Source organism: Pituophis catenifer, unplaced genomic scaffold (genome assembly GCF_029215685.1).
Source record: "Pituophis catenifer annectens isolate HBS135680 unplaced genomic scaffold, rPitCat1.0.hap2 SCAF_1, whole genome shotgun sequence".
Classification (NCBI taxonomy): Eukaryota; Metazoa; Chordata; class Lepidosauria; order Squamata; family Colubridae; genus Pituophis; species Pituophis catenifer.
In genome coordinates this window covers 176,170,126-176,195,464 of record NW_027256881.1, presented here as the reverse complement: position 1 = coordinate 176,195,464, position 25,339 = coordinate 176,170,126, and the positions used below count along the sequence as shown (strand labels likewise).

The following is a 25,339-nucleotide window of genomic DNA, read 5'->3' as shown; positions in this document are numbered from 1 at the left end:
TTCATATTGCTATAATATCTTCTATCTGCCTGTTTGGGATGCTTTCATGCAATAATCCCTGCCTTCTGCACAGAAGGATTAAGAAACTAAAAGAAGTATCTACTACTAGGAGAGTTCTGCTACAGTATCTGTAGAAGAATAGCGGCAGCAAACCTCCCAATACCCCAACTGGCTCAGTTTGAGAGTTGCATGTATACATTGCCTTCTTCCTGATCGGGTTACTTTCCTCAATTTCTGCTGGGAATGGAAAGCATAGTTGGTTAAAGACCATTAAACACTCATGTGATGCCTTGAGATCAGCATCATGCCTCAAAAGCTCTTGGGTCAGACTTTTAGCTTTTTCAGAGTTTTCTTACTTTCTGATTCTCCAGGTTCTAACTAGTTGATTTTATTGGTTTACAAATACAAACATCATTTGCTCTCTTATCTCAGATCTGTTCTTGAGCATTGAGATGAGAAATGAAGGTTCTTCACTAATTGTGGGGAGTGTGTGGCATTGATCTATATTTTAACATGTAGTAAATTTCTCTGTGAACTACAACGCAAACGTAGCCAAGCTTCATATAATTGGATTTTTCTATATGGCAAAACTAAGCTTGTCCTTGTTACTCTTCTTTCTCTGTCCAGTTATGTATTGGACCCTTAACATGTCTCAGTTGCTTTTACCCTTTCCCTTTCAGCCTTTATATCTCATAATCCAATGTAATATATATTTAAATCAAGTCTAAATTCTTTCAAGGTATCATTATGTTTTTAATTTTTCAGAATTAAAATCAGTATATTTGTATTTTTGCAAGTTTAATAGAACAGAAAGTCAATTAATCTCTCCCTTCATGCCTTCAAGCTGGCATATAGCTAAGTATCACAATTTCTTACCTAAGTTTCCATTGATTGACAAATATCTTTTCCTCCTATCCACAAGGATAGAATAAAATAGTATGCCACAGCAGATGATCCACATTTATTTTGGTAGAAAATGTGGATAGCATACCATTGCTTAGATGATAAAGCATAAATCTGGATAGAAAAGTCCTCATTGGGTACCATAAAGCAGTTACAGTGGCATCTGCTCTTAAACATTTCTCTGAATGACTGTGGCCATAGCAACATGTTACTAAGGTGAGTGGGAGAGGAAGGAAGAAAGAAAATCAATTTTGAGCAATATTTAGACAAACCTGAGGACATTGGAGCCTCTTTGAAGCTGCTCTTTTTTCTTGTGCACTATGGAATAATAAAAATGAACACAGAAACTAGGGAAAGGGTTGTATGATAATTGCCTCATATAAATAAAGTACCCCCTTAGGTTGCTAAATAAGCATTGTGGCAAATGTTAATGGTTAAAAAGTACTATAATCACATTAGAAGACCTACAGAAGGTTTGTGTGTGTGTGTGTGTGTGCGCGCACACACACACACACACACACACACACACACACACACATATATATATATATACACACCATTACAGATGAGAAAGCTACAGCTTTAGGTGCACAGCCTGCGTGTAAGGTATTGTACTGGGATTACTCCAGTTGACTCAAAGAGTCCAAAGGGGAACTTTCATCCAAAAGAAACAATTAGGGAGGGCCAGTCTCCATTTACATATAGCTGAAGAGATGACTCTACATAGCTGCAGAATTGACTATACCCTCCAACATGGTGATGGCAAGCAACAACAAGAGGGATAGCATCAAGGGCCAATCTGACATAAGCAGCAGTGGTGACAGTGAACTGGAAATAATCAATCTTGGTGTGCTGAAGAGACTGGACACCCAGGTATCAGTTTGGAGATAGATCAATAACATACCAAGACAACAAACCTGCATCCTCTGGCTGTCATGTGAGCTCTCTGGGATAGTGATCATTTTGGCCATCTCCTTCACTCTGCACTCTGGACATGAAAGTTTGAGGATCTTGAGTGTCCAGAGCCAAGTTTCCATGGCATCATTACATCTAAAAGACTAAGGAACAAACTAAACTAGTGATAAAGGTTTGAGGAGATGGGACTTTCTTGTCCCTTCTTAGGAGAGAGACGGAGAGGAGAGGAGAATCATTTCTGGTTCATTCTGTTGGTAAGGGTATAAGAAGGGTTTTTCTTTCTTTTTTCAAATTTTCACCAGGTACCTGGGTTGAGCCATGAGATGGTATAGTGGATGGATGGATGGAAGGAAGTAGATAGACTGGCTGGCTAGGTTTTGGTTGCAGAGTGCTTTGCAGAAGCATCCCAGATCAGTCAGCTATTTTGAAGGCGCATGCAATTGAGTATACGATGGCTCCTTTGACCTGGGGAAGAAGCGATGGGTGATACGAAGGAAGTAAAGGCAAGCAGTGACATGATGGTGTGATGGGCATGGGGAGATGTCCGGCAGGAGATAGGGGTGGACCATTCTTGTTGAAAGCAGTCTTCATGCTTGGTAATGATGCTTCATTTCAGTCACTTGGGGGCCCACCCAGAGGCCTGGTCTTTGGAGTTTTGGAAAAAGTACTTCTAGGCAATAAGAATTAACTTTCAAAAAATTAAGTATCTGAGATAATGTGGTGATGCTTCCTCAGTATTAGATATCTGGGCTGTGACTTTCCTGGCTATTGAAATGAACTGCTTTTCTATGAACTGCTTCCACAATCAATTTGTGGAAATCAAGAGCATGCTGCTGGAGTTTCATAATATGAGCTAAAATAGCTATGACAAAAATAAAAAGCATAGAAGGGAGGAAAATCCATTATAAACTGATATGACAACTAACTGTCTAAAGAGAGAAGAGATGCTATTTTAGAGTGTCATTGGGAGATAAACTTGTTCCTTTTGCCAGAGGCATACACTAACCTAGGAATGTACTAACCCATGCACTTAGTCTGGAAATAGAGTAATATTGTCACAGCCCCAACAACTGGATGTGCTTACATAAAACAGTAAGAAGTTGTTTGTTAATAAATCAAAATATAGTATAGTTCTCATCAGTAGATAGTTACTTAATAAATCTGTTTAACCTATCTCTTGCTCTCAACCTATGCACACATATTGGTCTGCTTCTGTTAGTACTTTTATACAGCATAACTATCTGACAACAAAAAAATGGAAATTTTGAAAAAGCTTGAAATGGCTCACATGTCAACAGAAGACCTTAGACTTTATAATCGTGATCACGTACTATGAAGTAAGATGAGGTTTCCCCAATTGTTAACTGAAACAAAACAAAGGCATTTCAAGTTCTGTTACTTTTTTTTCTGAAATAAACTTCTGACCCTCCCCAAAAAAGGATGGCTATAACATGCAAAATGGCAAAGGAGAGAGGATCTATTGCCATCAATTTCTTAATCAGGAGAAAGGTATCTTTTGCTCACAGCTAAATCTACTGCTAGTCAGTTCATAAAGTCTCACTCTTACTTAATGTAATCACCAAAAGTTGCAGATAAAGAACTGCATTCTTAAATAGTTTAAGCACAAAAACTTCAGCCCTGTGGCTGCTGATAGTATCAAGGGAACAGTTCTAGCTTTTCTCTTTTGCTAATATTGTAATTTTTTATAATGTATGATTTAAGACAAAAAAACAAAATGAAGTATAATCCTACCACCAACATAGTTATGCATTCTAACAAAAGTCCAACCATCTTATTTTCATAATGGCATATCTCTGATGGTATGATGCACAGCAGAAAAGTAATACAGGGGCAGTCTGAGAAAAATGTGCCACTTCTGTTAATCTTCCTAGACAAACGTATCCTAATCCAATGACATTTTAATATTACTCACCATTACAAAAAATTAAGTAGTTTTATATAACAGAATTGGGCCTGGTTAGTAGTTGAATGGGAGATCACCAGGAGATATTTACTGCTGTGGTTTAGACTAGGAAGTTGAAAATACATCCCAGAAGGCATTGCCAAAATAAGGATGTGTCTGTATAAATCATTGTGGGCCAAACTCAACATGAAGGCAACTTAAAAAAAAACAAAAACCAAGCACTTGTTATTCTTCTTCAGGGTGTGTTGGGCAAAAAGCAGCCTCTCCTTGTCAAATGTACAGTGTGGTTCTCTTTGCTGTGAATGATATGTTTCAGAAGAATCTAGTATGCTGTCCATCAGGAATGGGAAACATGGAGAGAAAGAGCCTTTGGGAGCTTAATGATTGGCAAGGAAGCCCAAAGAAAGTCAGGAGAGAAGTCTGCTGTACATACACAGCCCTTTTCTTCCCAGATCCCTCCCCCCCCCAATCCCTCATTGGTTGCTATTTTTTCTTAATTATGATTGAAGAAATTGTGTAAAATATATTTCTGGTTTTAAATTACAAAGTTTTTAAATTATCAAACATATCCTACCACAGGAATATTCTTATGCTCTGTGGGCAGCTAGGTAACTGCTAGAGAACCCTTTAAAAACCACACACTTCAGCTGAGGTATATTTCTCCTTATAGATCTCCTTGAAAAATAGAAAACAGAAAATAATTAGAACATTTATAATGTGGAGGACATTGCATCACATACACAACAACTGAGATGATCAAATGTGGATCTGCAGTTCATATGTTTGTGGAAAGGACAAAATAACATGCAACACAGTTCATTTCTGATGAGGCTTAAAACAGGTGCCCATATACCTTCATCATGGCAATGCAACCAGAATCTTTAAAAATCAATATTGGGGGGGGGGGGGTGTTTTGTTTTTTTGTATTATTTATTTTAATAGAATATGAAAAAACTACAGTATTAAGAGGAAAAACAGTGGTTAGGCAGAGAGACAAGAAAACTAGATATATTATAGGAATTAAAATAAACTAAATGTGAAAACTAATTAATAAGGAAAATTAATATAATATTAATTCACATCTTAGCTTAGCATTAAATCTAAACCGTATCCAGTAGAAACAGAGAGACTTTTCAAAAACATATGATTCTTATCCCGAATCCATTCCTTAAAATCCATAAAGTATTTCCATTTGTGTAAAAGTATCTGTTTTGTCATGGTTCATGCTCAAAAGAACCAAAGGTCCTTAAATGACAGATTAAGTTTTAGAAATGTCGTTCAATGTTACAAATTAATTACAATACAATTTATTATTACAGTCTTAGACCAGAACATACAAATTAATTGCCACACCAATGTCTAGTCTTTTTAAACATTGTTTGAGGGGTCCCATAAATATTAAATAATATCAGAAAATAGATAATTTTCTGATGAATTGATCTATTTTAAATGATAAAATACTATCATTTTACATTTTTTAATGACTGGATCCTCTGATTCTTCAAAATAGGCAATTCTACTTCTTAATTCCATATTTCAGTTAAATCATTAATACTGACTTTCATTTTACATAATCATTTCCTTAGAATGAGGAATGAAAATGAACACAGTATCTGGAAGTCTTTAAAAGACTGTTAAAACCACCTGATTTAAAATGTTTGGATTGGACTGGATTATTCCATAATGCCACATTCTCACTTGTCTATCTTTCAACGCTAGAAAAGAAGGTCCCTGTTTTAATGTGTCTGGACTGTAAAACTTGCCAAGATTCCAGAGGCAGTACACACTCACTCACCAATTAGGCTAAAAGAAGGGAATATTAATAAAACACCTCATTCTAAAAGAATAAAACATATTGATGTTAATATGCTGCTGAAAAAAATAAAGGGAACACAAGCAGAAGACATCCGCGATCTGAATGAATGAAATAGACTTATTAAATACTTTGTTCTTTACATACAGTAGTTTATACACAAAACTACTGTATGTAACGAACAAAGTATTTAATAAGGCTATTTCATTCATTCAGATCGCGGATGTCTTCTGCTTGTGTTCCCTTTATTTTTTTCAGCAGTGTATAAAAGTCCAATGATTGAGTTGAAAATCTAGTAAGTTAAAGCATTTTATGATGATCTCAATTTGGTGAGTCAAGGGACTTTAGCTTGATATAAACATTTTCTGATCTACCAGTAGTTTATCTACCTGTGAAAAGTAGTAACTTTGGAATCTGTCTTAAAATATATATTAATGTCAATGTAATATTCATTTTGATAACATTAATCTTGACCAAAGACTTAATTAGAGTTTTAATCGTCAAGCTATATTTACTGAAATTGCACCTATGTGTTTAGATATACCATGTTTCTCAAAAAAGAAGGCTGGATCTTATTTTCTTTTGAGCCCCGAAAAAAACAGCTAGGCCTTCTTTTTGGAGGGTTCACCTTGCGGCGGTGGCACCGATAGCCCCACCCATTAGGAGCCCGCTTCTGGCCCACTTCTTCTGTAGCCATTTGCCGCCACTTGCACGCATTGCCCCGGCCTCCATTTCACCTTCAGATACCTGCTGGAAGGCATCTGCAGCCAATAAAAGAGCTCTGGATTGATCTGGAGCATGGTTATTGGCTGCAGATAACAGATGCCAGCAGGCATCTGAAGGCAAAACGGAGGCCAGGGCAATGCGTGCGAGTGATGGCAAGTGGCTACAGAAGAAGGCGAGGCAGGTGTCGGGGTGTGCGAGACCCGGTAAGTAGGGCAGCTTCACCCCCCACTCCCACCCTAGCTTATTTTTAACTGTGTGCCTCACCCCACCCCCTGCACCCTGGGGTGGGCAGGATCTTAATTAGAGCTAATTTTGTAGGTGGGGCTTAATTTTATCGCATGCGCTCAAAAATGTGATAGAGCTTCTTTTCAAACTGGGTTGTCTTTTTGGAGAAACACGGTAGTTAATTCAATAGATTGTGATATATGTTGAGAAAAATACAAATCCAAACATTTTAGTGAACCAATATAAATTGTAGATCCAGTCTCTTGCAATAATCTATAGCTGTAGTGGATCCTAATGCTAGTAAATCAAGTTTGTTATAACTAGTAGTATAACCAGAATGTAAACACATTGCTGTTTATAAAGCAATGGTGGTAATGACATTGTACAATTGTACATTGTACAATTAACAAGGATAGTCATAATATCTGCACATAAGAACAATTTATATTCAATATTGAATGCAACCATACTAATACTATCTTGAGATTGTCTAATAGAAATAGCCAGTGGTTTAAGAACTAAATTGAAAATTAAAAGAGACAGGAAGCATCCTTTCTGAGTGCAATGATATAACTTGACAAGTTGAGAAACAAATCCTTTTGTAATAACTCTAGCTATGGGACAAATATATTAGTTTTCCAGGAAATTAATAATCTGCTATTGTTACAAAAGCCCCTGATTAATATAACTCAGTATAAAAATCAAAACCCTGATAATTGATAAATTCAGCTTGGATAATAGTTCTCTATCATTGATCTGGAATCTCAGTTAAACATGTTGTCAATTTTCTTGTTTCAAACAATAATGCATTTTTTTAGTATCTTTCTATCAGATTCTCAGTATTTCCAGTCAATATATTTCAGAGAGAATTGAAATTGTTATTTGCCTCCAATTTAAGCTTTGCTGCTACAAATACTTGATATGATTTGTCTGTGAGATTTCTAACGTATAACAAAAATTAATCTTTAATCATCTTTTTTTTTAATTTACAGGAATATAATCATAGAGTCTTAAATGTATCCCAGATAATTTATTTATTGGTAGAGCCCTGTTTTTTTTTAAAAAAAGAACAAACTCCCTTCTTAATATGTTCTAGCAAGAGAGAATGTCTTAGAAGAAAAATATTCAAATATCATCTAGAATTGACCAATCTATACTTGTTAAATTTCATAGTTATCTTTAAAAATGAAGATGTGTGGCTATTAATGCATATAACCACTGTGCTCTCAGCTTTGCTTTCTCCCCCATAATGGCTAGTTAAATATACCAGTGTCCTGACATTCTGCATTCCCTAGCTATCTTAAAATTTGTTTGCAGTAGTTTAGAAAGATAAGAGATGGAAGAATTTGGTTTAGCATACATCGGAATTGTAATTTATTTAATTTGTACTTTCTCAATCTATACCTGAATAGAAATGCAGCTAAGATTCAAGAGCTTTATTTTTACAAACATTACAGTTCATACCTCTAATTTAAAAATGCATTTGAAATCCATCTAAAGAAGAGAACTCCCCCACTCACATTCGTAGCTAGTATGTGATGTCAGATAAAATTACCTGATCTCCAACTTAATAATTTGAGAAAGACTCAGAAAGACCACCGTAGAGCTTTAGAATCATAGAATTGGAAGGGGCATAAGGGGTCATCAATAAAAGTCAGCTGCACATCTTTACTACCCAAATGGGTCTGTGTAACACTTGGGGATTCTACCAGAGCTTCTCTTTTGCATGGCTCTGCATTCTAAAATAGCACATGGGAAAAGCCAGCCAGTCTCTGAATAGTGCTCTGCATGTTGAGCCTCATTTTGTTGGCAATGTCGTGTTCTATAACTTTCAAAGGAAATATGAAATTGGCAAAGACAGCAGAAGGGACCCTGAAGGTACTGAATTAACATTGAGAGTTGTGTGCCCTTCTTTCAAAGAATGATCCTTGAGATATATATGAATTTTCATAAACTTTCTGCAAAACTACACACATACACACAACTCTCTCATTTAGGCATTGCTGCTTTCCTTTGGAAGTGAGAGCAACACCAAGCAAGTATTCTCTTACTGCCTTGCTGTGTAATTTTAATTCATAAATGGAAAATTCTGGTATTTTTGTTTTTTGCAACACTAGTCACAGTCATGTGTGCAGGATAGATTCAGACAAGGACAGCCTTTTTCCCCTGGCATCATAAGGTAGAATTTTTATTCAGCAGCTGTAAAACTAAAAAAGTCACCTTAACTAACAGCATACTGCAATGAAGACAAGCGAATACCCTTAGAATTTTCTTGAAAATCTACCTGATTGTGAAGAAAAAATACAAAGCTTAGACAATTATAAAATATGTTTTAAAACATGTATACTTAAACATATACTTAAACATTTAGGAACTTTTTAATGAACCTTTGTGGCATTTAATTATTTTCAAAAAGGTTTTTATATTGGCAGCTTCAGAAATCCTACTTGTGTCGGGGAAGAGGAATTCAGAAAAGTTTCAGAATCTCAGGAAAGATACAGCTGTGATTTCAAGGCATGGACAGTCAAATGGGATAATAAATCCAAAATTCATAATTAGAAAAAGTAAGAGAATTGGAGAACAGAAGAGAGATGTTTTCTGAATGGTAGGCAAGAGTTGTTCATAAAGCAAAAACTTTAAAAAATGGAGGGGGAAGGGGAAGACACCATGCAAGCAGTTTGAAAAACACAGCTGTGCAATGAGCTGGTGACATATTTTTCCCAAAATAGGCAATCATTCTGCATGTTACTTGCCAATCAAGAATAAGGATATGGTCCTCCAAGAACTTGGGTTACCATCTGGGCAGAAATACCCATGCCTTCTCTTCTAAAATAGAGAACTATTGACTAGGTAAAATATATGACAGTTGAGATCCTTAATTTCATTCAAACATATCCAAGAGAGTTTTCCCCCTAAAAGTTAAAAGCAGTTCCATCTGTACATTTAATAAGTATTCCAGATAACTTTTTTATTCAGCCCTCAGAATGTCCCACCTATTGTCCATCTTCATGATGGACCATAGCTTTCCCCTCTATGCATCTTTCCTGTGTATCTTTCTCCTCCTTCTTGTTTCTCAAATGATGAAAAGCTGGTTTGAAATGTCCAGTGTTATTGGCACTGTTACTCTATAGGTTAACTGTTCCATAATTCATGAGGAAAGTCTGTTTTCCATATAAGAGGTTTCTTCTCTCCCCTTCTTCCTTTAAGAAATGCCACTTTCTCTTTTCCCAAGACTTTGTGTCTTCTATTTCACAGGGCTTCCCATGACCTGTTTTTGACATGCATTTTCTAAAGCTGACTTTCCTTCATTCCCCTTTTCATCACTCAGCTCAGAAAAAACACTTGAATGCAGATTTAGCACTATGTCACTACAGTACAATTAATTAAAACCTTTGAATAAGGGTTTGTTATTATATCACAAAGGAGATGCCATATTCAGGGTTTTTGTTTACATATTTCTTCAGTATTTCTTTGGCATTATTCCTCAGAAGGGATTTTAAATATATGTATATACTGTATGTATGGCCAGATAAATGGATGGATGGATTTTCAAAGCACCAGACATATATAGGGAAAAGTAAATTATAATCGCTAGGAAAAAAACACTAGCAATGTGTTATTGTTTTGTTTGCATAGTAGGGATTATGGCATTTTTGTAAATTCACAGTTCAAACTATTGTAATTAATAATATCTATGATGGGTTTAAGAGTATTAAACACTTGTCTCAGTTTGGAGATTGGTTGATAGTCTCTACAGGATCTAGTTTCTCAAAAAATGTAGATAATGGGCATTATTGTAGGTGTCAACATAAATCTAAAATAGTAAGGACAACTCAGAATATTCTTGTATATATGCTTGGGAAATGGATGGAGTAAGGATCTGAAGAGCTGCAAAATCACCCTGAGGAAAATCATAAAGCTTGGAAAGCTATTTCCAGATAAATACTTTTTCTCAATTGCTATTCTCAGAAGTGCTTATTTGTCACTTCAAGGATAGGGCAGCCAGTTGTTTTATAAACTTCCAAATGATTTGCTTATTTGTTTGTTTTTATCCTATCTTTATTATTTTTTAAAAAAAACTCAAGATGGCAAACATAACCAATATTAATATCCTTTCCTACTGGAGCCAGATCTAAACCAAATGTTTAATGCATAGAATCCCCAAGGTTTTTAAAATAAAAATTCTGAAAGAATATCATTGCATAAAGTTTGGAACTAGAAATTATTTTTCTTGGGCATTCTAGTAAACTTTTGTTTGATCCTTCTGAAAGAAAAGGTGCCAGAATTTGCTAGTGTCAGGCTTTGATCAAATGAAACAACTTAAATGCAAAAGTTATCGGTAAAAAACTGTCATAACTCAGAATCCTATGGATCCATTATATAGAGCAGATGTAATCATTGTTCCCTGCCCATTTATGCCATGGTCTTCTGAATTATGACTATATTTTTGCATTTTATTTTAGAGAATACATATTAGAAATTTTGTTATTCTGTCTTTGTCATCTGGGAATATATATATTATATAAGCCTACTTTAAAATGGTAAATGTTTTTGCTTCAGGTTATTCTTCAGAAGGGAAGATTCTTCCAATATCCTCTTCCCATTCTAGCCAAAAATCTGGGTCATACAGTATTCCATTTATTACCTAGTTGTTGCAACCATTTCTTCTGCAGTTTTCTATCATATCTTAACATGTTGCCTTCGTTTGATAATCACTTCAAAATAATTCACCTGCTAATTTGACCTTGGGTTGATCCATTTATTCATTCATTCATTCATTCATTCATTCATTCATTCATTCATTCATTCGTTGAGTTAGTGAATAAGTCGGTTTGAACATTTCCTGACTCCCAGTGACTCTGAGAAGTTCATAAAACTTTTAAAATCTTCAAGTGGCTTCCTGCCTGTCCGGTGTGCTTGGTCCTCCCAGGAAACTGGAGCATATAAAGCTGCTGTGTTCTAGAGTCACAGAGGTCCACCGACCTCAGCATTAGGACTCAGCAGAGAGCTGGATTTTCAGAGCAAAGTGTGATTCAGAGTTCAAGTGGGCATTCATGCTGCATCTGTCCAGAATGCCTTGACTGAAATGTGTCTTTTCTTGGTCATCTGGCAGGCAACACTCAGTTCTGTGGCTGCTTTAATCTGTTCCCTTAACAAGGAAATCAGTCAGACGCCAACAATGCTCCAAAAGATCAGACAAAAGTTATTCTCTACATAATTCAGTAGCCCAAGGGATTAAATCTGGCCCAATTTGCATGCAGAGCATAGATCTCCTAATGAACTGCACCCTTTTTTCATAATCTTAATCTCTGCTGCCTTATTTTATTAGTTCCCCCCCTCCCCAATTCTTTATTTGTTCCTCAGGTACAGTTCAGATACCTCTTTGGTCAGCACTTTGTTAGCTTCCTTTCACAGAAACAGTGCCTTCCAAAGATTTCCTGTAGGCAGCTAAGCATACTCCTATTCTTATTATTTTCCCACTCTTTCCTTCAGAACTCAAGGACATTCAGAGTTTAGAAATATTCTTTGTATGCACTGAGGTTTACAACCTCTCAACAGATTTTCAACAATATTCAACCCTGTGAAAATCAATCCAAATTTTTCATCTTTCTTTTCTACATGTACTTCTTGGTTGGTTGGGATAGGTTTCAGTTAATTTGCTGAAATGATTTTTTTTGTAGTGCAGATAAAATGCAGATTGGCGGGAATTGTGTATGTGAGAATATGATGTGGCATATTCAAAGGATTGGTTTAGTGTCGTGATGGTGAACCTATGGCATGGGTGCCACAGCTGGCACACAGAGGTCTCTCTGTGGGCACGCGAGCGGTTGCCCAACTGAGCTCCATTGCGCATATGCACATGCACCTCCCACTGGCCAACTGATTTTTGGGATGTGCAGGGGCGGGGGGCATGCGGGATATGCACACACATACATGGGGGGCATGTGTGCATGTATGGGTGGGGGAGCACGGGGGGAAGTGGCGTGCATGTTCCAGAAGTACGGAAATGGCCCCATTTCTGGCCTCTGGAGAGGCCCTGGAGTCCAGGAGAGGCCGTTTTTGCCCACCAGAGGCTTGGAAAAGGCTTCCAGAACCTGGGGAGGGTGAAAAATGGCCCTATCAAAAGTCCGGAAATGGGCCCCTTTCTGGCCTCCAGAAGGCCTCCAGAGCCTAGGGGGGCCCACTTCCGCCCTCCCAGAGGCTCAAGGAAAGGCTTCAGAGCCTGGGGAGGGCGAAAAACAGGTCTACCGGAAGTCCAGAAATGGGCCCCTTTCTGGCCTCTGGAGGGCCTCCAGAGCCTGGGGAGGGTGAAAATGCCCCCCCCTGCTGTGGTGCAGGTTGCTAAAATTTTTGAATGCCACCCCTCGCATGCATGCACGGGGATCGCGTGCGCATGCACAGGGGGGCGTGCACACATGGAGGGGTGGCACACATTGCATTATGGGTGCTGGCATGCACATGCGCTATCACAAGCATGTGCTTGTGCTTTTGGCAAACAAAGAAAAAGGTTAGCCATCACTGTTCTAGAGTAAATGTGTTTGCCACTCAAAAAAGAAGTTAAAGAAGAAGTGTTTAATATATAAATATCCCTAAATTATAGAATATAATTCGATTCTACTTGCCAGATCTCAGGCACCTTTTTGGGGTTCAGCCATTTTTTGTCTTGTCCCATTATAACAGTTTAGAATCTGCAGACTGTTCTTGAGACTGCAATTTTCATTGGTAAGTGACGTGATCATAAAATGTAACCGCATTGTTCCACAATGGAAATTCCTGCAATACCAATTGCTTCATTAACTGAATTCTGTGGTCATTATGTGAGGCCACTCCTGCTGGCTTCCCACAACCAAAGTTACTGGGGAAGTGGGCAGGAACTTACAAATCCCAGGTCCACAGGCAGTTGTGGGGATCACGGTGGTTGCAGAAGGGTATGAAGGGTGTGGAAGAGACATTGTGTGGATTGGGAAAGTTATGCAAGGCTATGCAAGAGGCTCCTCACAACATTAGGGAGGGTGTGCAAGAGGAGGCACTGTGTGGGTTGGGAGAATGTGCAAGAGGTGCCATGCAGATGAGGGAGGGTGTATTGGAATGCGTGGGAGGTGTTGTGCAGATCAGGGAGGGTGTGCAGGGAGATCTGGGAGGCATGAGTCATGGAGAGTGCATGAGTAGCTCTGTGCAGATTGGGGAGAGGGCATGAGAAGTGCCACATGGGTGAGAAAAGGATGCACAGGGGTATGAGGTAGATGTGAGGGAATATGCAGTGCAAGTACAGAGGGGCTGAGGTGGGTGCATGGGTGGGACAGATTTACTCCAGTGATTTGCAATCTTCTCTGCTGGCTTACCCTTTGACTTTCATCAGAAACCAACATGGAAGGTTTAAAATGGCAATCATGTAACTGTGGGGCATTTGGCAACTGGTGATCAGGGCATTCGAGTTGCCAAGCACCCAGATTGTGATCATGTGATGGGAGCTGCTGGGATGGCTAGTACTCTGAGGACCAGTTGCAACTACCATTAATTCAGTGCTGTTGTAACTTCAAACAGTCGCTGAATGAATCATCATAGGTTAAGTATGGCCACCGATCTCACAAATATGACCCTAGGCAGTTAATACATACAAACAATATAAAATGGTATTAACAAAGAGTAAAATCTAGAGAGGTTGTCGAGGGTAAATCCAAACAGAATTAATAAAAGCATCACAACAGTCATCTAAACTCTGACCCCTGTGTTGTGGAGCACATCCAGTTCTTCAATGTTTTATAAAACATAAACAGATGCCCACATAAAATCAAGGATAACAATCCCCAAGATTTTTACATTGTCCCACAAGATTGGGCAGGCAATCTTTGGGAATTTTTGTGGCACATCCTGATGTTTTCCCACCAAAGCAGCATTCCTCATGCAGCTCGCATGGGAACAATCTGTTATTCAGGGAATCATCCTTTGTGGTGTCTTTCTGACTCTTCATTTTGATACTGTTGCACACTTTTGTACCTGAAATTTTCATGAACAAATCTTTCTGCCTTCTGGGCCTACTTTGAGTGTGCTTTGTGTTCCATCTTCCATACATATGCTTATTCATATAAAAACATGACATAAAGCTACCCGTTATTATTGTATCGTGACATTTTATGATAAATGGCAATAATATATTGATATGTTGTTCATTAATTAATGTGATTATTCTTTGTTAACGTATTCCAGCAACTGATTTTGAGATGCACACAGTATACATAGCTATATGGACCATGTTTGAGGAAGATAGTAGATTTGTACAAAATGCTGGTTGGTTAGTCTGCAATCGTGCAAAGCCAGACCTTACAGTGTAGTTTTGCACCCTGATTTTCAGGATCATAAAAACCAAAGAATATGCTTAATAGTAAGATAACCTCCAATTCCTTTTAGGTTAGGATTTTAAGCAAGAAGATTGATTTTAGCGATGTACACTCCAGATGTGGTTCAAGAGATAACATCAAACATTCAGCAGGGGGAGGAAATGTAAGTAGAGGTAGTATCTTACATTGTTCTCCAGGTGACTGTGGGGAACCCACGCTATATGAACTAGCCCTTTAATCCTCTACAAAGATTGCTTCTCTTCTTGCTAATGCCTCACACATTAATTTGGTCTAGTAATGCATCAGCTTTGTGTGCTGAGTGGTATATCTTCCTCAAAAAAACAAAGGTTTCACTCAGAAGGACAAGAGTCAGGTTTTCTTCACAAAGCATCCTGTTCTACCAGCACTGATGTAATGACTAATTGCTTTGGTTCTTCTGAACTCCATCGTTAATCAAAGCTTGAAAGCAAAATGAAAAAGAGTCTTACAAGTCCTGAGTTCTGAAGAAATAATGATGTCAACAGAAAATTACCATTGCTTGATTAAAATGTCAGGTGTATTGTCACTGATTCAAAGGTAAGAGAAATGGATTGATCACTCATTGGTCCTAATCTTACCAGATGGCATTCATAGCCACTGAACAATGCATGTTAACCAGTTGTAAGATGCTTTCACTTCACAGTGGGAGATATGTGAATCTAGGGCTATCTTGCATATATTGAGTCATTTGCCCAATTATATGGTTTGACCCTTTCAGTAAACTTATTCCAAGCAATGTAGTGAACACCTCTTAAATATTTTAACATATTTGACATGTCAAAATTATAAGACAATATTTCCACTAATGTTTCTCAGGAGCTAAGGAAGTTTATGAAATAGTCTAGGAAGAAAAAATTGTCCTGAGCAGAAAGTCAGGCAATGAAAATAAAACATCCTTGATTACCTAAGGAAAATGGAAGCTTTAAAAGACACACTTCAACACACAGCACTGAGGAAAATCTTACCTTCATCTTTAAAAATAATCACACTTTCCTGATTAATAACCTTACCTATCAATGAAAGAGATTTTAAATGATTCCACTAATTTACTCTTCAATGGGATATTTGCTGTATTAACCTGGATATCATTCTCTTCTTTGTACCATTATTATTTCTTTCTAATATTCTGCTTTTTCCAAACTTGATACTTACATTTTCTATTTTAATTTCTTCTTCCTACAGATATAAAATGCATCTTTTTCTGTGTCTATAGCTCTCTATAAACATACAGATATATTTTGTATATTTTAAACAGGTGCAAATTGTAACCAAGAAGATAGACTTGAGTCATGTGACTTCTAAATGTGGTTCCCTGAAGAATATCCGTCATAGGCCAGGTAATGCTAAGATTTTCCAGAGGGGAAATGGAATTCTGTAAACTCCAGAAATTCTGTAAACTTCTAAAGTTTCATTTTTAGGCACTCTGATTCCAAAACCATGTCTGGATTATTGGGGAAACCTGCATCCTCCATTTCCCTAATATCTGGTCTGTTACATTGCTACATGGCAGGGTAGGAGAAAGGAAAGGAAGGAGGTCTCTAGCAAAGCCTATCCATCAGCCCAGCACACATAAATAAGATGGGAAGAAGATGAGCAGCACAAGAGCACTCACAACAAAAAGCCTCGAGGGAGTAGATTGGTCGTAACTATTTCTCAGTGCATTCTTTGAGGAATTTATGATTGTGAAACTTTTACAATGGTTTCTGAATTATGTCCTGCATTACATCATTGAAGTACATGGAACTAAATTAGAGAAAGGTTGACTACACCAGTCTGGTAATTGGTCAAATGTGTGCTGAGAAAATCATATAAACAATATACCTGGTAGGTATAATTCATAAGGTTTTTTTAAGGAAATTTCCCTTTTCCAGTAAAACCAGATAATTGCAGATAAATCATTGGAGTCAAATTTACTAAGCCTTTTAAAATAGATAAACCAACATGAAGTAATTGATTGTACACATTTTCAACATTAAAAACATACATATTGCATATATTTAGCATTGCAGTAACTTAAGTTGTAAATTATCCATCCATCCATCCATCCATCCATCCATCCATCCATCCATCCATCTATCATCTAATTTATATCATGGGGCACTTGTAAGTAGTCGTAGTGGCTTAATTAAAATTAAATAGTTAATAGTTAAAATATAGTACAGTTATATATAGTTAATACAGTTAAATATAGTTAAAATAAAATATATAGTACACAGAGACCCCAAACCAATATCTGGCATTAACACCTCAGTGCTCTCCGAAATGCTCCATCTTCAGCTATTTCTGGAGGACAGTTAACGTTGGACCCAACTGAACCTCGGGTAGGAAGCCATTCTGGGGGTGAAGATGCCTCTAAGCTCCCATCTCCCCTCCCCAAAATGGAGGACAGTCAGCTGCTTCTCTTGGCATGATTCAAATGGCTGTGCCAACTGAACAGGAAAGAAGTGGCATCAAACTGTAAAGGCCTTTATATGTTAAAGCTGGCACTTTATATTGAATTTGGAAGTTAAGAGGAATATGGGAGACAACCAAAATTACAGACTTGTAACCAAAACAAAGAGGTGCTTGAACAGTCTATTCAGAATAATCATTTCCCAACAAGATACTGGGACCACATCAAAACTGGAGATGTTGATACACCACCCTGTTTAGTTTTCAGTATTAGTGGTGAAGAACTTCCCAACACTAGCAACTAATATATATAAATATATTTCATACCTGCTGGGAACATGTTGGCCCATACTGTTTAACTTACATGGTTTTCAGTCATTCCAAGAAGAATGGAGCTGGTGTCTTTCCCCAAAGTGATAAGACTAGAGTTAAAGGGACTTCTCCCAAATTAAGTAGGTCACTACTTAAGGTGGTTGAAGCAAGGTAAGAAACCAGTGCTTCAGAGTGTTCAGGGGAACTAATGGAACTCCTGTTTGAAATTGCTTTTAAAGCAGCCACATTTTTCCCTGGGACCACAAAGGCAACCTTTTATGTTAAAATCTGAGGCAGTGCATAGCCCAACATCACCATTATTTCATCTTGGCAGAGAATCTTTTTGAAACTTGGAATTATTGGAGACCAATAAAGAAACTGCATAATTTTATTTTCAGAGTACATTAAACTTATCTATTAGTGCAGCGCTTCATTTACACAAACTCATTAATCTCTTGTATTTTAATTATAAATTTTAGATAATGATCAAAGTATAAAAGTAACTATATAGTTTACATGTGAATTCTGCTTCCTTAATTTCAGAAAAAAATCTGTTTCTCCTGAAAGTTACATTAGTTGCATTGCTAGCATTGTATATAAAACAACTTGGTAGGAAGAATATCTTTCATAGCAGTAAAATACTGAAATATTCAAAGAAAAATTATTTTAAAAATGGCTATACTGCAGTTGTTTTAAAAGGAAGGACAGATGTTTGTCATGAGTGTTTCCCACTTTTTTTCTGGGTGTTTTCCAAACATTGTTTAAATGTAACTATTTGTAGGCATAAGCATATTCATATTACGTATGTCACACTTCAAAGGGATGACAGAAATTAGCAAAATTGTGGCTGAATATCTATTGATTATTAGTTAAAATAGGGCAAGGTATGACTTGGCGGCTAAAGATATTACAAAAAATATTTTAAATAAAAACCTCTATTATTACTCTTGCAAGTATCTCCATGTAACTTTTCAATGTCCTTTTTAAAGTTAGTGCAGAGGCCAAATAGGACTCATCATCATTCCCACCAGGATGTTATCCCAAATCATTCTGAACAAAGATCTTTCATTGGTGTCCCAGCCATCTGGGAGTTAACTGGCCAATTCACTGTTCCTGCTTTTTGTTAACGGAGAACAGCCTAGTCCAATCAGGATCACATCAACCTGGTGTGGTTGCAAGGAGGTGTAGTCCAAAAATGCCCAGAAGCTGTAGAGGCAGTGCTGCAGAAGCACTTCAGTTTTATGAAGGCTGAAGTTAAATGACATGCTGAAGTATGGTGAAGGTCACATAGTCTTAACCAAGCCATTGCTATAATATATAGTTAAAGTTTTCCTTATTAACGACAATGAAACCATGGTCTGGGTTTAGAGTGCAGTAAACCAAACCACAAACTGATTTATTGTGTTATACAAATCTGTGAAAATTCACCAATTCCTGTATATCTCAGATTCCATTTGTATGGCAGATATATCTCATTTTAGCTAATAATAGTCATATTTTCTAGTCATGAGGCCCACTGCTATAAATGTTTTGTCTACAATTATGTGGATTGTGTGTATATGTTTATTTCTCTTTTGTCGTGTTCTCATCATATAGTATTTTTTTTTTCAGTTTGAAGTGCATAATAATCAGTTACACAGTAGGGTTAAATGCTATTTAAATCCTAGATCCAGAAGAACTGAGCTCTTTTAAAGTATTTTTCCCTTCTGCCATAACTTATAGGAGGGGGTCGTGTGAAAATCGAAAGTGTGAAACTGGATTTTAAAGAAAAGGCTCAAGCCAAGGTTGGCTCACTTGACAATGCTCACCATGTGCCTGGAGGAGGTAATATTAAGGTAAGACATCAAGAGTTATAGACATGAAAGCTTGTCAATATATTATTTTAATGGATCATCTATTCTTTTGTTTAATATTTTGGAGTTGTTTAATATTCTGGAGTTCTTCATAGTCCTATAGGTAAAAATGACAATGATTTGCATAGAGATAGAGGTTCCTATTACTTTATGGTGTCCTCCATTAGGCTTGAGTTAACTGCTTAGCTCTTTCTTCAGAGGAGACTTGCAAGAGCAGGGAGATTCCCAAGGATGAAAAGTCCCATCTTATGCCATATCCAAGTTCCAGAGATTTCCTGCCTCTGCTCTGAAGTCAAAGCTTTACACTGTGACCACTAGTTTATGTACAAAAACTTTCAGACTCTATCTTCACTGCATGTTTGATTTTGTTTCTGTCAACTGTCCCATTTGACACATTCAACAAAAGAAAGTCCCATCTCTTTAGGTTAACCAAGAGTAGCTTTATTGAAAAATCCATCTAAGTACAGCAGAAACAAAGTCAGATCTGGGATTTTTCCCATGAAAACCTACATAGCTAACTCCCCTTTTCCCTTCTGGGCAACCCACAGTACATAGTTCACCAATTGAATTCAATTCTTTTGCTTTGGGAAAAGCTGTCTGCTTCGGTCAAAACATTCTTCATTACATGGCCTTGTTAGATAACATCTCTCCAGCAACAGACAGTTCACTTGCATTCCACAGCCTCCCTCCACCCTTAGGGTTCCCTTTAACTGCATTGTATAAGCTATTTGTTTTATGATTTAAACAAAAAAGTTAAAATATTATTTAAATCAATGTTTCAATCTTTTTAAAAGGAGTATACAGAATGTCCAAAGAGTACAAATTATCTTTAAAAAATTATTTTAGCCCAGGGAATCTGTCATGAATGAATCTATCTTTCAGTTAATTTGGAAAGTCCTGATCAACCAAATTAAACTTATACTTCAGCATTTCCCACACGATTCTTGCACATATCTTCATTTTAATTTAAGTTCTGCAGTAGGAGAATTCTGGTGATGAAATTAGGACATCTTCAGAAAGAGGCTGGGCAAAGGACACAACTGTAATCTGCTTTTGAAGTTTGACCAGGAAAGATTGCCACCCAAGAAAATATTGAGAGAATTTTTCCAAGGAAATTAAAGTGAAATTGGTCTCAGGGGAGCTTCATATCTCTGTAGTTCCTGCATTTTATTTTTGCACTTTCCTTCCTTGCACAGATTGACAGCCAGAAACTCAATTTCCGAGAGCACGCAAGGGCCCGTGTGGACCATGGCGCTGAAATCATCACCCAATCTCCTGGCCGATCAAGTGTGGCTTCCCCTCGGAGGCTCAGCAACGTCTCCTCCTCTGGCAGTATCAACCTGCTTGAATCTCCTCAACTTGCCACCCTGGCTGAAGATGTCACTGCAGCCCTTGCTAAACAGGGCTTATGAATTTGCTTTGTTAGCAGTGTTTGAAGTTACAATATTTAGGCATGATTTCTTGCCAGGAATGGGCTCTGAGCAGGTGTTAACATTCATTCTTTACTATGTCTAAAATTAAGTCACATCCCAAGACTGTAGTAATCATAAAATAAAAACTGGGGGAAAGATCCATATAGATGCAGAAACTGGCCTGATTTCCAATTACAGCAGGAAGATCTTGGCTTTTCTATGGGTACAATTGCAGTATATTACATTGGACAATTATTGTTGCTCTGCTCTGTCTTGCATGGAGTATGTACTATGATAACAATGCATTTTGACCTTCCATGTGCCTGAAGGCCATCCACTACTTTTTGAAGAGCCTTGTTCAATCCCTTGAGTTGCTCATTTGACCGTTTTGTTGATGGATGGAATTAAGAAGCATCTCCACTTGTAATTTATCAACAGGTTAATTTAAACAGGAGAGTCTGAGGACCATGCAGAAGGGCAAATATAGTGATGTCAACACTTCAGAAAGGGTGGGGTTATTTTATATACATGGGTAGAAGAAAGAGGCAATTAAGTTATTAACGTTGTGGAAGTTGGATGATTATGTCAGTGTATAGCTGATTACAATAAATTATTTAACTAATAATTAAGTAAGTAGCGGGGGAAAATCATATGAGCTGTACTGGGGAAGCAACATTTTTTTTCTTTTTAAAAACAGTTACTGAAATTAAGCTATGGAGTTATGTCAGATTAGAATATTAGTTAAGCATCTAGGTTTGTGTCTTCACTACTGGTTTCATGTCCTCTCCCATCTGTTTGATACAGTATTATCAATATTTATATATATATATATATATATATATATATATATATATATATATATATATATATATATATATATATATATATCTGTGTGGCCATTTGTGATACCCCCCCTCATACTTGAATATTCTAATTCTTTATTCACAGTATCTGTGTCTCTTGCACCCTTTGGTGTTGCAATTTTAGGTCTGTAAAAGTAGATGTTAGCAGGGATTTTATTTCCCTATTCAACCTTTTACAAATACAGAAAAAAAAAAGATTGTTTAGCATGAAATTGCTTTCTGTAACATCTCAAAATGTGACCCTGTTTTAGTGCCAGATGCAAGTCTCTTCTGTGATACTGAAAAAAAATCTTTCTTTCTACCTATCTGTGTTTTCTTTGCCATTACTGAATTTATGTATTACTTATCTTTCCTCCTTTCTTCCTGCTTTCCTGCCTTCCTGCCCTCCCTCTCTCTCCAAAACTATAGTTTTGGATTCAATATTTTAAAAATATCATTTAGAATAATGATTTTGTTCTACCTTAAAAAACACTGAAGTACAAGTGATATTTTTAAATTATTTATTTTTTCTTTTGCTAAAGTTGAAATTCCAAGAAACAACAAGGAGTCTTCTCAGAAGTTATTCCATGTCTACAAATTACATCTTTGCATTGATGTACTTGGGCACCTCAGTAGAACAAGGCTCTAGAGAGTTGCATTCATAACATATATTGATTCCTAGTATGTAAGCTCCCTAGGTAGGATAACCAAGGTGATGGACTGATAATCTTCAGAAACAATATAAAAAGTATACGACAGTGTTTCTAATAAGAGAAAAGGCACTTAACTTGGAGTGTATGGGATTTCCACCATTGTTACATGGAAATTAAAAGAATACGCAAGATGGTCTGGTAATGTGATGCATAAGTGGACCACCGTCTACTCATGTAATATATGCTAGTTTTGACTACATAATAATTGTTCCCTATTTTACCCTGCAGTTTTATGGCATTTTCCTTAAAATCACCTATATTACATTTGCATGTTCTCAAGCTGACCTGTATGTAAATGGTTCATTAGGATGGCTTTGTGTGTTGGAAGCTGTTGGACAAGGGCTACCTCTTAAACATTTTAATTTACCTAGTGTGTCTCAAGAATGATGCTTCAATTATTTTCAAAGAAAAACATCAACAATGCAAACAAATAAGAGGCTCATATCATCATAAAAGCTAACAAATGTATCACTGCATACAATCTCATAAGATGCATGGAGCTGGCTCTCATTAGATGAATTTATTAGATGCACAAATATGATTCTTTGCACTTCTCTGGAATTGTTTTGTAATAGGTATAGGGTTAAATTGGATCCTAATTTTAAAATAGAGCCTTTAATGTCAAGCTCTTATTTGTAAATGAATGGGAACAAGTAAATCTGTGTACTTGTTCAGATAATATGAGGATAGACTAATGCATAAATAGCCTGATAGGTTACATCTTAGAAGCTGCCTCATGTTAAGATCCTACTGCTTATAATGCAGTTGTGTAGGCTTTTTCTTTTAAAGTTAGCCAGCAGTCAAGAGGACTGTTTTGCTCTGTGATTGTTATGATATTTGGAATAACTCTATGAAGTTCAAACACAACATTGATTACAGATATAAGAATTCCCCTGCTGGATCAGAACAAGAGAGCCAATCTTGCTGTGGGCTCCATGCCGCTGCTTTAAAAAAATTAAAAAGTCAAAAAGAGCAGTATTTTTAATGAAATGTTGTCACTCTGACTCTGTGCTGTTGGTTCCTGCAGAAGCCTCTCTGAGTTTTTATGTCTTTTTCCAATCTTAGAGCAAACAGGATCTAAGGCTCTACTGAACCTGAGGTGGACAATGCTAAGTGTCAGCCAGTCAAAACAGTGTTTAATCTGTGACTATTTTGTAATCTGCTTTTTTGAGATATAAACACATTCTAGATGATAAAGTTGCTTACCAAGCATACGTGTCCAAAGTCATTAATTCCATGTTGCAGTTTTATCTTATCTTGAAGCTAAGTCCTTGTAATCATAATTGTCTTTCCATAGAAAGAATAGCAGAAGTTGATGAATTTATACAAATTGAAGAGCCAGAAGGGGACCATGCTGTAATATAAGAAATGCATGTACTATGTTACAGGACTCTAGATTTTTACTGGGGACAAGGGCGGGCATTGCCTGGCTAGTAATCCCATTGAAACTTTAACTGCCAACTGTAGGCTCGATTTAAAAACTAACGGCACAATGTAAGCCCTGTAAGGGACATGGTCACACAAAACATTGGACCATCTCTACAGAAATTCTTATTTGCTTGTTCCCTATTAAAGATAATTAAAGCTGTTAAGGCATGACACAATAACTTTGACTAGTAAGCTCTGTGGTCAAGTATAATAATCTAATATGCATTTAGCAATTCACAGCAAAGGTGAGGAAAAAGTCTATAACCAAAGCTATGTACTAAAGCTGATCCATAACAAGGCAGGATCCCCTCTCTCCTCTGCCTACAATACTGTAGTGTTGTGTGAGCCTAGGCACAAAGGCAGTGGCATGCTGCAGCTGGCTTGTACCAGTTTGCTAGAACTGATTGTTAAGTTTTCCGGAATTTTGCAAGCCAGATAAGAGGAGAGTAGCGCTGCAATGCCTAATACACTGATCAGCTGTTTGGTAGCAGCTAGCAGAGCCAGTTGTCACACATTGATGAGCATCTCACTGCATGAAGGGTACAGTAAAGGCTACGGAAGTTGTTTCTATCAACTCTGGACCAAACCAGCAGTCACCTTGCTTACTGGATGGTACGTAAGTGTAAATGTGTGCGCGTGTATCTGTACACATACACACCTACATGATATGCATTTATAATGACAACTTCCCCTTCCTTCTGGCGGTTTGCAAATGAGTCTCTTTGCCAAGAGAATATCCAAAAGGATCAATATATATTGTCACAACAGACATGCTAGGGGTTTTTCTATTTTACTAGGCACTAAAATTCCTTCCAAATATATTAAGAGTGAAATAGTAAACCAAATTATCAGATAAATCCAGGCTTGTGATTTATGATGGACAACTGAATGCAACACAAGACATACTGAGTACAGTATTGCTGCTCCCTAGAATGGGGGAAATGGGAGTTGCTGGGCCTCAAGAAGACCGCTATGCAAAGTTGGTTGGTCATCAACAGCTTTTTTTTAGATCTAAACAATTCCTGAAATGCTTACTGAAAAAAAAAATAGCAAATTGCTTCTATATTGTTGCAAAAAACAAAACAAAACCAGGAAATCACCAACAGCACAATTTAGAGGAGACTGTATTGATCACTACTAATAAAATAATCAAACAAAGTTCCTTATATAAAAATATATATTATTTTGCAAATTTGGTATGGTCAAACCTAGCAATCACTTCAACTTTAGCAAAGAGAAATGCAAAATCATTTTCAGAGTGCTGGGATTTTTCCTTTCTTTCTCTCTTTCTCTTAAGATATACTGTAGGCTATGAGAAAGCCTGTAGAATTCTTTCCTTTCCTGGTAATTCTAGAGCCTGTTATCATAAAAGAGGCATTTCTTGAATGACTGGTGGTAGGTAGTTCATGTTTTTCAATCCAACTTGCAGTTGTATTTGTTGCTGTATAGTGATTGTTTTGCAAAATAAAATCGCTTGTCATCAACATGCTTGTATCCCAAGTTT

At 37.0% G+C, this 25,339-nt stretch overlaps 1 protein-coding gene across 1 annotated transcript in view; it reads left to right on the top strand.

The window, feature by feature from the left end:
- The window catches only part of MAP2 (microtubule associated protein 2), a 95,025-nt gene extending 74,173 nt beyond the window's left edge, over positions 1-20,852 (top strand). The window contains exons 12-14 of the mRNA XM_070933828.1: positions 16,140-16,221; positions 19,310-19,422; positions 20,637-20,852. Coding sequence (XP_070789929.1) covers positions 16,140-16,221; positions 19,310-19,422; positions 20,637-20,852 — 411 coding nt within the window. The remainder of the gene's footprint in view (positions 1-16,139; positions 16,222-19,309; positions 19,423-20,636) is intronic.
- Positions 20,853-25,339: the final 4,487 nt, after the last annotated feature.